The sequence below is a fragment of the Emys orbicularis genome, chromosome 1 (genome assembly GCF_028017835.1).
Source record: "Emys orbicularis isolate rEmyOrb1 chromosome 1, rEmyOrb1.hap1, whole genome shotgun sequence".
Classification (NCBI taxonomy): domain Eukaryota; kingdom Metazoa; phylum Chordata; order Testudines; family Emydidae; genus Emys; species Emys orbicularis.
In genome coordinates, this window is record NC_088683.1 from 359,343,357 (window position 1) to 359,357,977 (window position 14,621).

General features: G+C 44.2%; 1 protein-coding gene across 4 annotated transcripts in view; it reads right to left on the reverse strand.

Annotated features, from left to right (window-relative positions):
- RNF169 (ring finger protein 169) overlaps nt 1-14,621 on the reverse strand; it is a 36,299-nt gene that overhangs the window by 6,800 nt on the left and 14,878 nt on the right. For 2 of the 4 annotated variants that reach the window (XM_065417467.1, XM_065417464.1), the window contains 2 exons: nt 1,649-1,795; nt 198-310 (listed from right to left, as the gene is read on the reverse strand). In XM_065417467.1, coding sequence (XP_065273539.1) covers nt 198-310; nt 1,649-1,726 — 191 coding nt within the window. In that variant the 5' untranslated portion in view covers nt 1,727-1,795. Of the gene's footprint in view, nt 1-197; nt 311-1,648; nt 1,796-2,090; nt 2,149-4,566; nt 4,660-14,621 lie in introns of all 4 variants that reach the window. The other 2 variants (XM_065417466.1, XM_065417465.1) reach the window with 2 other exon arrangements.

Below are 14,621 nucleotides of genomic sequence, written 5' to 3' on the forward strand. Positions count from 1 at the left end.
CATTTCTATGGATTCTATGATTATATTTTACCAATTATTCAATACTAAGTTTTCTAAAACAGCAATAACTTATTTTGGGCTGTGGTGACTGTTTGAATTCAATTTAAGTACTTAAGGGACGTTTAGAACAAAAAAATGAATTGTGCAATATTTATGTTTGTAATGGACAGCCAGTGTGAACTAAGTCTGCTTCTTACCCTGTCAGGAAGGCAAAAGAATAGGCGCTGCCTTTGGAGACAAAAGCCGACCGATGTGTGTGTTTGCTCTGGAATGGTTCTTCATTCTCTGAATCCGAGAGGCGTTCTGGAAACTGAAGTTAATAAAGGAAGAATCAGCTGGCATACACATTAAAGTCACTCAGGAAATAGTTGTTTTTCCTTGGGAAAATGTTTCAAGTCTCCAAAAGCCCATGTAGTGGCGATATTTGAAGTGTGTAAAGAACAGAATGCGAGTGCCAGCTAGTGTATAGTGTCATAGATCTATTAATTTCCCTTGAGCTAGAGCAATTTATGTCAGCTGAAGATCTGGCCCAATGTTTTTGCCACTTGGGGGAAACAAAACAAAACAAACAAAAAGAACTCTCATGTGCAGCTGTGGTTCAGTGAGGAACATTTCAAAATGCTACAGGACTCAGAGCCCATAGTAATTCATCCAGCAAACAATACTAAGGGAGCAATAGTTTGATATCAGCATAACCTTTTATCAACCATAAACTATTATATGGTCCTTTCCACACAGTCTATGACTGATATGGGCAAGAGCCAAAGCTAAACAAGAAGTTACTCTTTACCATGCGGACATACAGTCCCCGGATGACTCGTACTGTATATATTTGTAGATGTGTATTTCTACAAGTCTGTATGTGTGTGAGAAAGAGAGAGAGGATACATGCAATGGCATGGTTTGCTATACAGGTTTTATCACCACGTGTTTGAAATGGCCACGTTACTCATGAGTGGGGAAGCCAGAAGCGAGTTAAACAGGCCACTCCAAATGGGAGCCCAAAACACCTTCATTCCACATCATTCTGTATTCCAAAGATGTCACCTGTATTACAGAGAAGCTATTTTAGGAATGCTTTAGAGAGTTTTTAAAATGTTACTGGGACTATTTCTTGTATTCCTTCCCCCTAAAGCCAGATGCCTTAGTCACTATGGAATCCAAATGTACAATGCACAGAAGAGTTATTCAAACCCCTAAAAGATGACCTAGGGTAGGTTTTCTATAGCTAAAAATACCACAACTGTACAGTCTGGTATCTCAGGTCCTTCTAGAGCTAGAAAGAAATCAAACAAGTTCTATTGGGAAGCTACAGCTTCATAAGAATGGCTATACTGGATCAGACCAAAGGTCCATCTAGCCCAGTATCCTGTCTTCCGACAGTGGCCAATGCCAGGTGCCCCAGAGGGAATGAACAGAAAACGGGTAATCATCAAGTGATCCATCCCCTGTTGCCCATTCCCAGCCTCTGGCAAACAGGCTAGGGACACCATCCCTTCCAATGACATATAACTCCTAGTTTCAACTGAGAGACATTAGATCATTTTTTACATCTAGAAAAGTGATGAATGATCCAGGACTGAATCCTGTCAGTCCTGGGTAGGTTTAATGCTGTATCTCGGGTGGGAACAGGGTAGTATTTACTTACACATTCTTGATTCATTTTAAGCATTAGTGGTTCATCTTTTTTTTGCTGTTCTTCTATTTTTCTTTTTCCCACTTCCATGTCTTCTAGAATTAGCTTGTGGATCAGATCCTCAGACGTTTTTTCCTCTTGTAATTTTTCTTCCCTCAACTAGCAGTAAAATAACAAAGGAGACAATATACTTGAAATAGGCTGTTAATACAGGCAATGTATTTGTTGAATTAAACATGGAACTGGGAGCCAGAAAATCCTGTATTCTAATCCTGGTTTCTTACAATGATTCACTGTAGGAAAATCCCTTAATCCCGCCACATGCCTCAGTTTCCCCATCCATAAATAGGGCCATCGCTTACTTCACAGGAGTGTTCTGAGGACAAGTTTTTGAGAAGTGTTTTGACACTAACACGTACAATTAAGTACCAAGGCTATTACTGTCTTTACACACCTTAAACTCGCCGGGGCGTTGTTAGGACCAATATTTGACACAGCCTTTTTCCTTGCATCTGTTTGTAAAGCATGACAAATAGTTCCGTCTACTTTAAGACAGCCATTTATACGTGATCCTACGACAAAGGTGCAATGTGGAAACATACAATACACACACACACACACAGAACCCTCCCTCAAGCAAAGATTTCTGTTTTGATCTTCAAAGGGGTTATAATGAAGTGTATTCAGTTTGTTACACACACTGACAGTATCCTTTCTTCGCCAAGGTTACAGCGCTGCCTCCCACACCCAATATTGGGAGTTTACAGACAAATGTTGGCAGGAAGCGCTTAGTGCATCAACACCACAGATTAGGGGTGCCCAAAATCTGGGGTGGGGGAGCATTTGATATTTAATCAATCAATAGTAAGTATTTGCCGATGTGATCACAGTACATGTTCTTTGAAGCCATAAGGTACTGCAGCTCTCCAGTGCTTTGATTTTTCTATTCTCACGCTTCCTTCTCCCGAGTGCTCTCCTCCTTCCCTGCCACCACCTCTAAATTTGGTCTAGGAGAATATGAAAATCAAGCTTTTGAGCAGTGAATATTTCCCCCCCAGTTTCTAGACTTTTCCCACTTTTGGACTATCTCCACTGCTTTCAACTTCACCAGTATCTTGGTCCATAGAGATCGGCTCCAGAAAAAATCCTGAGGGGTTGTGATGATTTGTTCATCATTAAACAGAACTGTTAATTCCAACGACAACGTCTTAACTGCCATATTTTCTGGTTCTCCTTTAGTCATTAGTTTGTTGCGCATCCTCTCCTGGCTAGCAAGGTGTTTTTAATTTACAGAACAAATAAAATTAGTGAACAAACACGCTAAAAATTGTAATGACTGCAAAAATACTTTTGAGTGAAGAATTGTATTTTTAATGTAGAATATTTCATAACTTACTAATACATAGTATTTAAACTAGTGTAAAGAAGAGTGCTAAATACTTTGGAGATATGCACAAAGACCCTGCCTTGAAGAGTTTACAATCTATGACCCCAATCCTGCAAGTGTATCTGTGCACGCAGAATCCAAATGAAGTCGGAGAGCTCCATACAGAGTTCTCATTACAGGATCTGAGCCTAGAAAGGCAATGTACAAACACTGGAGGGGGGTGGGGGAAGGGGAGTGAAGAAAGGAGGGCAGAAACAGGAGCAAAAATTGTATGACCAAATGCTGAAGTTGGGGTTGAGGGTACCTTCTTTCGATGCATGGTTTGTTAAGAGTAATACAGAATCTCACTATAGGACTCGTATCAAGTCTTTACTCAGTAATGGGAAGTGTGAATTAAAGGGAGTCTGCTCTATTTGTTTTACTATGGGACACACAATCTCAGAGGTTCACGACTCCTGTATACAATGATTTAAGTAGGGGTAAATAAACCAGGATTTTTAAAAGTTATTTCTGGCAGTCTGTCCAAAATCCTCCCCACATCTTCCATCCCTTCTCCCCCAAAATTTGTAGATTTATGGAATTTGTGGAATTATCTATTTGTCTTCTAATCTATACGATTATATTTGGATTTTATTTTAACGGCCAGGTACAGTAAGACATACAAGAATGTTTAAAAACGTATCAGCTTACTGAAACAGACAGTAAGAGGTGCAAACATAACCTCCGTCAACAGAAAACACTCAGGGCTATCTTCTTTGGATATTAAGAACAGCAGAGGTCTACAAAAATCTTACAAAAAGAAAAAAGCATCTCTTGTGGACAAAGACTTTTTGTGCTCTATTTTGGAGACCATATATATCTCCCGCAAACCAAAGGGTTAACGTTGGCATCCAATAACATATGTGTACAAAGGTAACAGAGCTTTGTTTCCATTTGACTTAGAAGTATGCAAAGTTTGCCCTACAGTATAAAGTTTGGAAGCCAATAGCTCCAAATTTGGCTTGGAAGTCCATGTACCCTTCCCCAGATATACCCATTTGGATGTAGTAGCTTCTGCAACTAGCAGGTTTCTCTAACCTGGAGGGGGGGGGAAAAGGGGAAAGCAAAAACAAAAAAACCCACCACCAGAGCAGAAACAACCCATATTCTAATTAATGGAAGATTGCCTGGGAATTTAGGCCCCAAATTTTTGTTTGAATGCAAACAGTCCAGGGAAGGCATGAGGAAAAGAAAAAGCGAAACAGACGACCTTACTTGTAACACCCAACTTGTGAGAAGTAAAAAGAGTAGATTCCTAGAAGTTTCAGTTTTGATAATCTCAGATGTTATTAGTAATTATAAGTAACAGCTCTTATTTTAACCTAGCTACCCTTTTAATATCCCAGAGGCCTTGATCACTATGCTCAGAACTTCAGAGAATAATCCCTTGCAAGTAATCCGAAGGAAAATGGTTTGTTTGTTTTTTAAGGTGATCACATTTCTCGGTATCAGAAATACTATTCCTATAGGCTCAACATATATTTCCAGAATCTGTGAAACTCACATTTGACATCTTCTCTTCCTTGAACCTGTCCAGGTTTATGTAGTCTTTAAAGGTGCCCTCTTCTTAGGTGAAACTGCTCTGTCTACCCCGCTGCTGAAAAGAGACATGTCAGCACATGCCCCAGGTAGGAGTTTCCCTACTGATTACAGAGTTTCCAAGGAAAAAACTGTTGTGTGAAGAGAACTGGATGCAACTATGGATTTACTCAATATTACAAGGCCTCCTCACCTCAGCAAAATACAAGTGCCCAAAGCAAGTTGCTCAAAACAAGAAAATCATCTTTTTTTTTTTTGCTTAGTAAGATGGAAACCAAATATCTAACTTTACAGTGTGCTACTTTATCCTGAAACAAAGCCATCCATACTGACAAGAATAGTATTTTACTGTATTATCTAAATCTAATCAACACTCGTCAGTAAAATAAACGGAGGGAGGGAAGAAAGAAGGAAAGAAAGACTACATTGTATTCAACTGCAAAGGGTTAAACTAGGGTCAATATTTAGACTTTCTAAGGTGCCTTATATCTTCAAGAAAAATGTAAACACTTTAAACAATCATTACTCACACTTATAAGGAAGGTAAGCAAGTATCATCCCCATTTTACAGGTAGGGAAACTGAGACAAAGGTTAAGTGACTTGCTCTAGATCACAGAGGGAGTCTAAGGGTATGTCTACACTGGCAGAGTTACATCGCTGGCAGTTATATTGCCACTCAGAGAGCGCTGAAGGGAAACCGCTGTTATGTGTTCACACAGTCAGCTGCCTGCGCAATAGCATGTTCACACTTGTGGCACTTGCAACGGTATTTGGAGTGGTGCACTCTGGGCAGCTATCCCACAGAGCACCTCTTCCTCTTCTGCCGCTAAGAGCTGTGAGAAGGTGGAGGGGATCGCGGTGCACCCTGGGTCCTGTCCCAATGTCCCGTGATGCATTGCTTCGCATCCCAGCAATCCCTGTGCTTCCGTCCACATTTGGCGCCATCTTTCAACTGTTTGTGTACTGCGTGCTCTGCCTCTTCTGTCTGCAGAAATGGATCCCGCACTGCTGACCAACATGCTGCTCGCTCTCACTAACACGTCACGAGTGGCAGTGAAGATATTCCTTAAACTACAAAGGCAAGAGGAGTGCGACATTTATCTTGCCACGCGTTGCAGCTACAACACGAGATTGCTTGTGGCATTCACGGAGGTGCTGACCACAGTGGAACGCCGCTTTTGGGCTCGGAAAACAAGCACTGAGTGGTGGGATCACATCCTCATGCACATCTGGGATGACGAGCAGTGGCTGCAGAACTTTCGGAAAGCCACATTCATGGGACTGTGTGATCTTGCCCCAGCCCTGAGGCACAAGGACACGAGAATGAGAGCTGCCCTGTCGTTGGAGAAGTGTGTGGTGATTGCACTGTGGAAGCTGGCTACTCCAGACTGCTACCGATCGGTTGCTAACCAGTTCAGAGTGGAAAAGTCGACTGTTGGAATCATGTTGATGGAAGCGTGCAGGGCCATTAATTGCATCCTGCTCCGAAAGACCATGACTCTGGGCAACGTGCGTGACATTGTGGATGGCTTTGCACAAATGGGCTTCCCTAACTGTGGAGGGGCGATATTCCAGTTCTGGCACCAGAACACCTAGCCACCGAGTACATGAACTGGAAGGGGTACTTAATGGTTCTCCAGGAACTTGTGGATCACCGTGGGCATTTCACGGACATTAACACAGGCTGGTTCGGAAAAATGCATGACGCATGCATCTTTCGGAACACTGGCCTGTTGAGGAAGCTGCAAGCAGGGACTTTCTTCTCGGACCAGAAGATCACCATAGGGGAAGTCAAAATGCCCATTGTGATCCTGGGAGACCCTGCCTACCTCTTAATGCCGTTGCTTATGAAGTCATGCATGGAGCACCTCGACAGCAGCAAGGAGCGTTTCAACAACAGGCTGAGCAAGTGCAGAATGACTGTTGAGTGTGCTTTTGGCCATTTAAAAGCCTGTGGGTGCTACCTATATGGGAGGCTGGACCTGGCCGATGACAATATTCTGATGCTTATAGCCACGTGCTGTACGCTCCATATTTGTGAAGGGAAGGGTGAAAGCTTCATTCAGGGCTGGACCGCAGAGACTCAGCGCCTGGAGGCTGAATTTGAACAGCCGGAGCCCAGGGCTATTAGAGGGGCGCAGCGCGGGGCCATAAGAGTCAGGGATGCCTTGAGGCAGCAATTTGAAGCTGAAAGCCACTAATATTTGTTGCTATGCTCAGGAGTGCAGTGCTTGTAATGCTAGGAGGCGATTGTAATTGGTGCAGACGATGCACTATGAAGGTGTAAGAAAATTGCCTGTTGCTTTGCAGGGCTCTGTTTGCTTTCAATGAATGGAATAAAGATTGCTTTCAAACCAAAACAATTCTTTTATTAAAAAACAACAACCGGAGGAGAGAGACAAACAAAAAAAGTCATCAGCACTGTGGAAGATGTGGGAAGGGAGGATCCCAGGAGGAGATGACGGTTAAAGGTTTGTGTATGTCCAGGTATCATATGCAACCTTGTCCTTTGGAGTACGGTGCAGCGGGTACTGTACTTCAGCAGGGCTAAACTGCAGAGGGACGGGTGTTGAGTGCAGTAGGTACTAGGAGTCCGCACGGCTGGACTGTGACAGGCAGGAGTGGAACGCAGCGGGTACAGACTGGAGCCAGGAGGTTGATAAGCGTGTGTTGGCGGTGTCTGGGGGGCGCATGGGAAAGAGTTTTGCGACAGTGGCTGCAGGGGAAGGCGGGCACGGAGCTGCTCGGTTTGCTGTGCTAGTAGTGCCTGGAGCGTATCTGCTTGGCACTCCATAACGTTTAAGAGCCGCTCTGTGGCTTCGTTCTGGCACACCGCATTCTCCTTTTGGTTCCTCTTCTCGCTGTCCCGCCACTCTTTCAATTCTTGTTTTTTGGCCGCAGAGTGCATCATGATATAACGCAGAAAGTCCTCCTTAGTTCTTTGTGGCCGCTTTCTAATTCTGCGCAGCCGTTCAGCCGGCGATGATAAAGAGGGAGGCTGGGCTCTGAAGGTCATATATGTGAAGCCAAAATGCAAGATTTTACAGAAGCAGTATTGTTTGCAGCACACAGACCACGGATTCAGTGATTTAAAACACAGCCACTATTCACATACCTGGCTGACCCCAGGCAAGCACACATGAGCCACAAGACCCCCAAAATGGTGAGTAACAGCAGGGGCAGGGGAAAATCAGTGTTCCAGGACCGTACTGTACACTGGGCATGTAGCTCTTGGGGAGAGCCAGCACTGTAGGGGGGCTTTATAATCATTACTGTCCCCGCATTTTCCACAGGCTGTGTTCATTATGGACGCTCTCTCGCTGCTGAGGGTGAGCATGGAATCAAGGGAGGATCTTCTCCAAGCCTGCGGCTTCCACCCTGGCCCTTATGTGGCTTGTTTGTGTGCAGCAATGCCCCCCCCAGTGACAGCAGTGTGTCACGGGAAAGTTACCCGGAATGGGGCAAGAAACAAAGCAGCTCTGCCAAAGAACTCGCGGCAGCGGATTGCCCAGTATCTCCATGACAGTTTCCTGGAGATCTCCGAGGTAGATTCCCGTGAGGTGAGGGAGACAATCAACACGCCTAGTCTGAGCGGCAGAACAGGATGTGGTGGTACACACATCATACAGATACATTTTTCAGAGTAGCAGCCGTGTTAGTCTGTATCCGCAAAAAGAACAGGAGTACTTGTGGCACCTTAGAGACTAACACATTTATTAGAGCATAAGCTTTCGTGGGCTACAACCCACTTCTTCGGATGCATATAGAGTGAAACATATATTGAGGAGATATATATACACACATACAGAGAGCATGAACAGGTGGGAGTTGTCTTACCAACTCTGAGAGGCCAATTAAGTAAGAGAAAAAAAACTTTTGAAGTGATAATCAAGATGGTTCAGTACAGACAGTTTGATAAGAAGCAAGTGTGAAAATACTTACAAGGGGAGATAGATTCAATGTTTGTAATGGCTCAGCCATTCCCAGTCTTTATTTAGCCCTGAGTTGATTGTGTCTAGTTTGCATATCAATTCCAGCTCAGCAGTCTCTCTTTGGAGTCTGTTTTTGAAGTTTTTCTGTTTTAAGATAGCCACCCGCAGGTCTGTCATAGAATGGCCAGACAGGTTAAAGTGTTCTCCCACTGGTTTTTGAGTATTATGATTCCTGATGTCAGATTTGTGTCCATTAATTCTTTTGCGTAGAGACTGTCCAGTTTGGCCAATGTACATGGCAGAGGGGCATTGCTGGCACATGATGGCATATATCACATTGGTAGATGTGCAGGTGAACGAGCCCCTGATGGTATGGCTGATGTGATTAGGCCCTATGATGGTGTCACTTGAATAGATATGTGGACAGAGTTGGCATCGGGCTTTGTTACAAGGATAGGTTCCTGGGTCAGTGTTTTTGTTCAGTGATGTGTGGTTGCTGGTGAGTATTTGCTTTAGGTTGGGGGGTTGTCTGTAAGCGAGGACAGGTCTGTCTCCCAAGATCTGTGAGAGTAAAGGTTCATCTTTCAGGATAGGTTGTAGATCTCTGATGATGCGCTGGAGAGGTTTTAGTTGGGGGCTGAAGGTGACAGCTAGTGGTGTTCTGTTATTTTCTTTGTTGGCCCTGTCTTGTAGGAGGTGACTTCTGGGTACTCGTCTGGCTCTGTCAATCTGTTTTTTCACTTCAGCAGGTGGGTATTGTAGTTTTAAGAATGCTTGATAGAGATCTTGTAGGTGCTTGTCTCTATCTGAGGGATTGGAGCAAATGCGGTTATATCTTAGAGCTTGGCTGTAGACAATGGATCGTGTGGTGTGTCCTGGATGGAAGCTGGAGGCATGTAGGTAAGTGTAGCGGTCAGTAGGTTTCCGGTACAGGGTGGTATTTATGTGACCATCGCTTATTAGCACAGTAGTGTCCAGGAAATGGACCGCTTGTGTGGATTGATCTAGGCTGAGGTTGATGGTGGGATGGAAATTATTGAAATCATGGTGGAATTCCTCAAGGGCTTCTTTTCCATGGGTCCAGATGATGAAGATGTCATCAATGTAGCGCAAGTAGAGTAGGGGCGTTAGGGGACGAGAGCTAAGGAAGCGTTGTTCTAAGTCAGCCATAAAAATGTTGGCATACTGTGGGGCCATGCGGGTACCCATAGCAGTGCCGCTGATACAAGTGCATACAGATACAAGCCTGCTTTCTACAACCCTCCTGCCCCCAACAACTCGCTTCAGCGATTCCCAAAATCAAAGCCACTTACCAGGAGCCTCCTCTCCTGTTTGTGCTTCGCCAAGCTCCGATCACTGTGACTGGCTAGCCTCCTCTGGGGTAGAGAAGAGCTCCTGGCTGCATGCACCTCTGACCTCCGAGTCGTCCTCTGCCTCTGGGTCCTCCTCTCCCTCCATATCCTCGTCCAAGATTTCCTCCTCCTGGCTCGGTCCACTCTCGACTGGCATGTGAGCCACTGAAGAATCCACAGTGGCCTTCTCAGTGGAGGTGGGGTCGCCACCGAGTATTGCGTCCAGCTCTTTGTAGAGCCGGCAGCTTGTGGGCGCACCACCGGAGTGGCAGTTTGCCTCCCGCACCTTGTGGTAGGCGTTCCGCAGCTCCTTCACTTCGCTGTAATCAAATAGGGTGTCTACACTGGCACCGCAGCGCTGTAAGCCCAGCACAGAAAGCTGTACGCCTCTCGTTGGGTGGGGTTTTTTTTACTGCGCCACAACTGCGCAGTTTCTGCGCACTAAGTGGCTGGGCATCATGTACACTTCGGGAGTTACACCGCAGAAAGCTGCTTTACTGCGCAGAAACATGCCAGTGTAGACAAGGCCAAAGTTAGATATGGGATCTGAACTCAAGAGTCTGGGCTCCCACATATAGTTTTAAATAATTCTGGCCACTGAAAAAGGAACTGGGGACCACGAATAAGGAGCAGTACCACAAATAAAGAACTGAGAATAAGGAACCACCCTCAGTTTCATGCCATGTTGCCCCTAGTGTTCAGGACTCTATCCAAATAATGATACAAAGCGATATTATGAAACTCTCGTTACAAGAGTTAGAGGGATAGTATTTAGCCCTCAAAATTTTACTTAGCTTAAAAATGTTCTCTCTTTTTAAAGTTGTGTACTGGTTACATAAGGTTTGGTTATAAAAGTGATAGAGAATTTTCTCAACTGACAACCTGTCGAAGGATTACATTGTTCTTTGCTCACAGGATGAGATTTGGGGAATATCCCCCAACCCCCTCCTCTTTCAGATGAGGTTCAGAAAGGGTATGTACACGTTGTGAAGGGAAGGAAGCAGGGTTCCAGTCTGGCAGTGAACAAAGATTGAAAAGAGGAAGATAGATGAACCATCAGGCCAAACAGGAGTTAGACAAAAAATTCTATCCTCAAAATACACAAGTGGAATAGTCAAAATGCCAGAAGCACATTAAAATACTTTTCCTTTTTATTGCAGTGGAAATGAGAAGGATTGCGATCAATTTTTTTCAGGTCAAGAAAGAGTTCCAAAAAGATCTCAGAATGATCTATAGCTGCTGCAACATTACTATGATTAAAAATGGGCTTATTACACTGAACTTCAAATAAAATAAATATATATATATATAAAAAAATCAAGACTCCGACACCCAAACATACTCAGCAGCACTTAGATTAGGCCTGCTGTACACTCAATACTTGTTGACTGACCAGAGCTATGCAAAGGACTACAAAGCAGCTACAAGTTCACTAACCAGTATCCTGCACAGTGACGGTGCTCACATAAAAGGTTTGTGGAACATGGGGAGGAGGATGGGTGAGTCCCCCCAGAAGTTCCAGGCATTTAGCGGTTTGGAGGAGCAAAACCAGATGTCAGAATTAACACCCCATTGAAATGCACTGAGGCACTTCAAACCCCTGTAGTTACTGTAGCTGAGGGTGGAATAGCAGCCATCAAATGAAGTTGCCAGCAGCTGATGGAAGAAAGATATTCCCTCAAGCCCAGCAGAAATCCCCGGTACACATCCTAATTGGTTGGGCTGTGTGCTGAGGCCAGGATTTGGGCTATTTGTAGTTCACCCAATTCAGATTCAGGAAGAAAAACTGCATCTAGTCACATCTCCTTGGAGACACAGACGACAGACACACAGACGACAGACACACAGACACACAGAGAAAAATTAAATTCTGCAGAAATGATGAGTAAGCCCCATATCTCACCAGGGAAGGTCTCCTCCTCACCATTAGGAAGTAGATTTATAAAATCCTGGCGTGGCTGATACTTTAGACCTCCACCAAATGTTACATTCAGTTTTTTAAGCCAAGAGGCTCAGTTTAAAAAAAATTAACTTAAAGATGAATATTTTTATAAGTTGTAATTTCCTAACTATAGTGGTGTCCATTTAACTTAACTGATAAATTAGACATTTACATGAATAAAATCTCTATGCCCCTAATCTTTTACCAAATTCCCAGCAGTGGTAAGAATGTCAGAAGTCATTGAGCTTTGTTTACACTAGAGGCTTGTCTAAGATAGAGAAATCAATTGATTGTAGCATCCCTCAGTTGACTGATTCACACCTTGCATCCACTTGCAAATGTGTCTGAAATCAACTGAAAAGACCACAACCAATAACTCCTAGGGACAAAGCCTCAATCAACTGAAGCTCTACTGACTGTGCGTCACTGAGGCAACTCACAGAATTTTTTCACTTCAAGGTCCCAGAAACAAAGGCAAGGTTTTCATCTCGAGGCCAAAAGACCAAAAACATCAAGTGCTAAAAACAGTGCAATCACCTCTTCCAGATGTCACTCTTAACCTTAATTCTGCCCCTTTGTACGTATGCATTACACTGGTCTTCAGAGGCTGCTGAATTCTTCAAATGAAGACTGCAAGGATTATTTCATTAGAAAAATGTATTTCCTTCCCTTTGCAGATATGTATATATACTATCCTTATCAAAAACAGCTAAACCACTTTTGGTCAAGCTTTACCAAAAAAATAAAAAGTAAAATAAATAAACCAACCACAAAACACCCAAAAATCCCACCTTCGTGCAGCCCCAATCCAGCAAATGGATCTGTTGTCAGAGGCCCTTGCTCTTGTGTGGAGCCCTGTTGAAATAAACAGGGTTCTGCATGCGTCCACACTAGCAGATCTGATTATAGGATCTGGGCTTATGCCTGGAAAAAATGAAAGTTTCAGAAAGTTATGAATAACTCAGAACTAGGGGTGCAGGGGTTAGAATGGAAACTATTATCCTAGCTTAACTACAGCAGTCACTGCCCCATTATGATATTTCTAGAATAATGACTAGCCACACGAGATATTTAGGGTTAGAGTTCAGTCATTTCAGTGATGTGTGTGTAAAAAATGCTGCTTTTTTAAAAAAAGGGGAAAACACCCACACACAGGTTATTTAAGTCCAAAAGGGCTGAATGGATTCTCCTCAAATTTTTTTGAGTTCATCTTTTGGCTAAGACCAAGCATTGAAAGCTTCAGTTTGACGGATTAAGATTCTGAAAGAGTTATAGTAGGGAAGGGGGAGATTTTACTGCAACTGGCTTTGCAAACCTATTACATTCACCATAGCTCATTCTTCTATAAACCCTGTATAACAAAGATGGTAGAACTGCACCAAGCAGGTACATTTTCACCTTTTGGAAGGCAACTGAAGGCCGGTCTACACTACAAAGTTACATGGACGTATGTTGCCTTGCATTGACCTATTTGCACGTCTATTCTTAAAATTCACCTCCAGCCAATGTAAGTGCCTTGGTACTGTGATATAGTAAAACCACCTCCCTTAATGGAATGGAACCACGATTGACCTACTGGGGTCAATCAGTGCAAGTGCAACCCTAACAGTTCTCCAGCAGCTATCCCACAATGCCCCATTCCTTGTGACAGTGACTGTTCTGGTCACAATTGTACACTCTACTGCCCAGGGGTCACAGAGACCTGAAGCCATCCCTGCTTTATGTCCCCATGAGTATTTTTGAAATGCTTTTTCCTGACTGACCACCTTGGCGGGCACACCTAGCAACTCTCCCTTCTTGAGTGCAATTGCCCAACCAACCACGCCAGCTCCATGCACTAGATGCACTCTGGTTAAGAGTAGACAGGAGGTATGGGATCTCCTGGGTCTTTGGGGTGAAGAGGCTATGCAAGCAGAGCTATGGACCAGCCACAGCAACATGGATATTTAAGAGCAGATTGCACAGGGGAGGAAGGCAAAGGGGTACGACGAGGATCAGCAGAAATGCAGTATGAAAGTGACAGAACCGCGCCAGGTATACCAGAAGACCAGGGAGGCCAACAACTGATTTGGTGATGAGCTGCAGACCTGCTACTTTTACAACAAGCTGCGTGCCATACATGGTAGAGACTCCACCAGTACCTTGCTGACCACCGTGGACAACTCAGGAAAGCCAGAGACCCCTGCTGTGAACAGCCAAGAGGAGAGATGTGATGGGGTGGTCCGGCTATGCTGCGAGCCAAGACCTGTTTGAGTCTAGCCAGTTCCACCAGCTGAGCGCAAGGAAGGGGAAGGGGCCTCAGGTAAGTGTGTGCATCCATTTTTCCTTACAATGTTTAAATTTAAAAATGGCACCCAGCCCCAAATTAACAAGACACAGGTATCAACTTTGCACGGTTTTACTCATATGAGAAGAGGTAGAGGTACAACAAACAGATGTAGAATTGGCATCTGATATTCATTCCCCTGTTGGTTTAGGCAGGTGGAGAAGGGGGGCACAGGGCACAGCAGTTTATGTACATAGGAGTGTCCCTTGCATCTCCTGAGACATATCCATGAAAAACTTTCATGGAGATACTGTGCAATCCTCTCCGAAAGGTTTCTAGAGATGGCTGCCTTATTTCTTTCTCTAAGATACTTTCCCACCCCACCCCACCATGAATCCAGCTAGCATCATTGCAGTAAACGAGCTAGCAGCATACAGGCCTGGAGTCTTCAGGATGCCAGCTGTGCTCTCTGTGCCTTTGTGACTCTCAGAAGTGAGGTATCAGCTAACCCCACCACTACCTGTGGA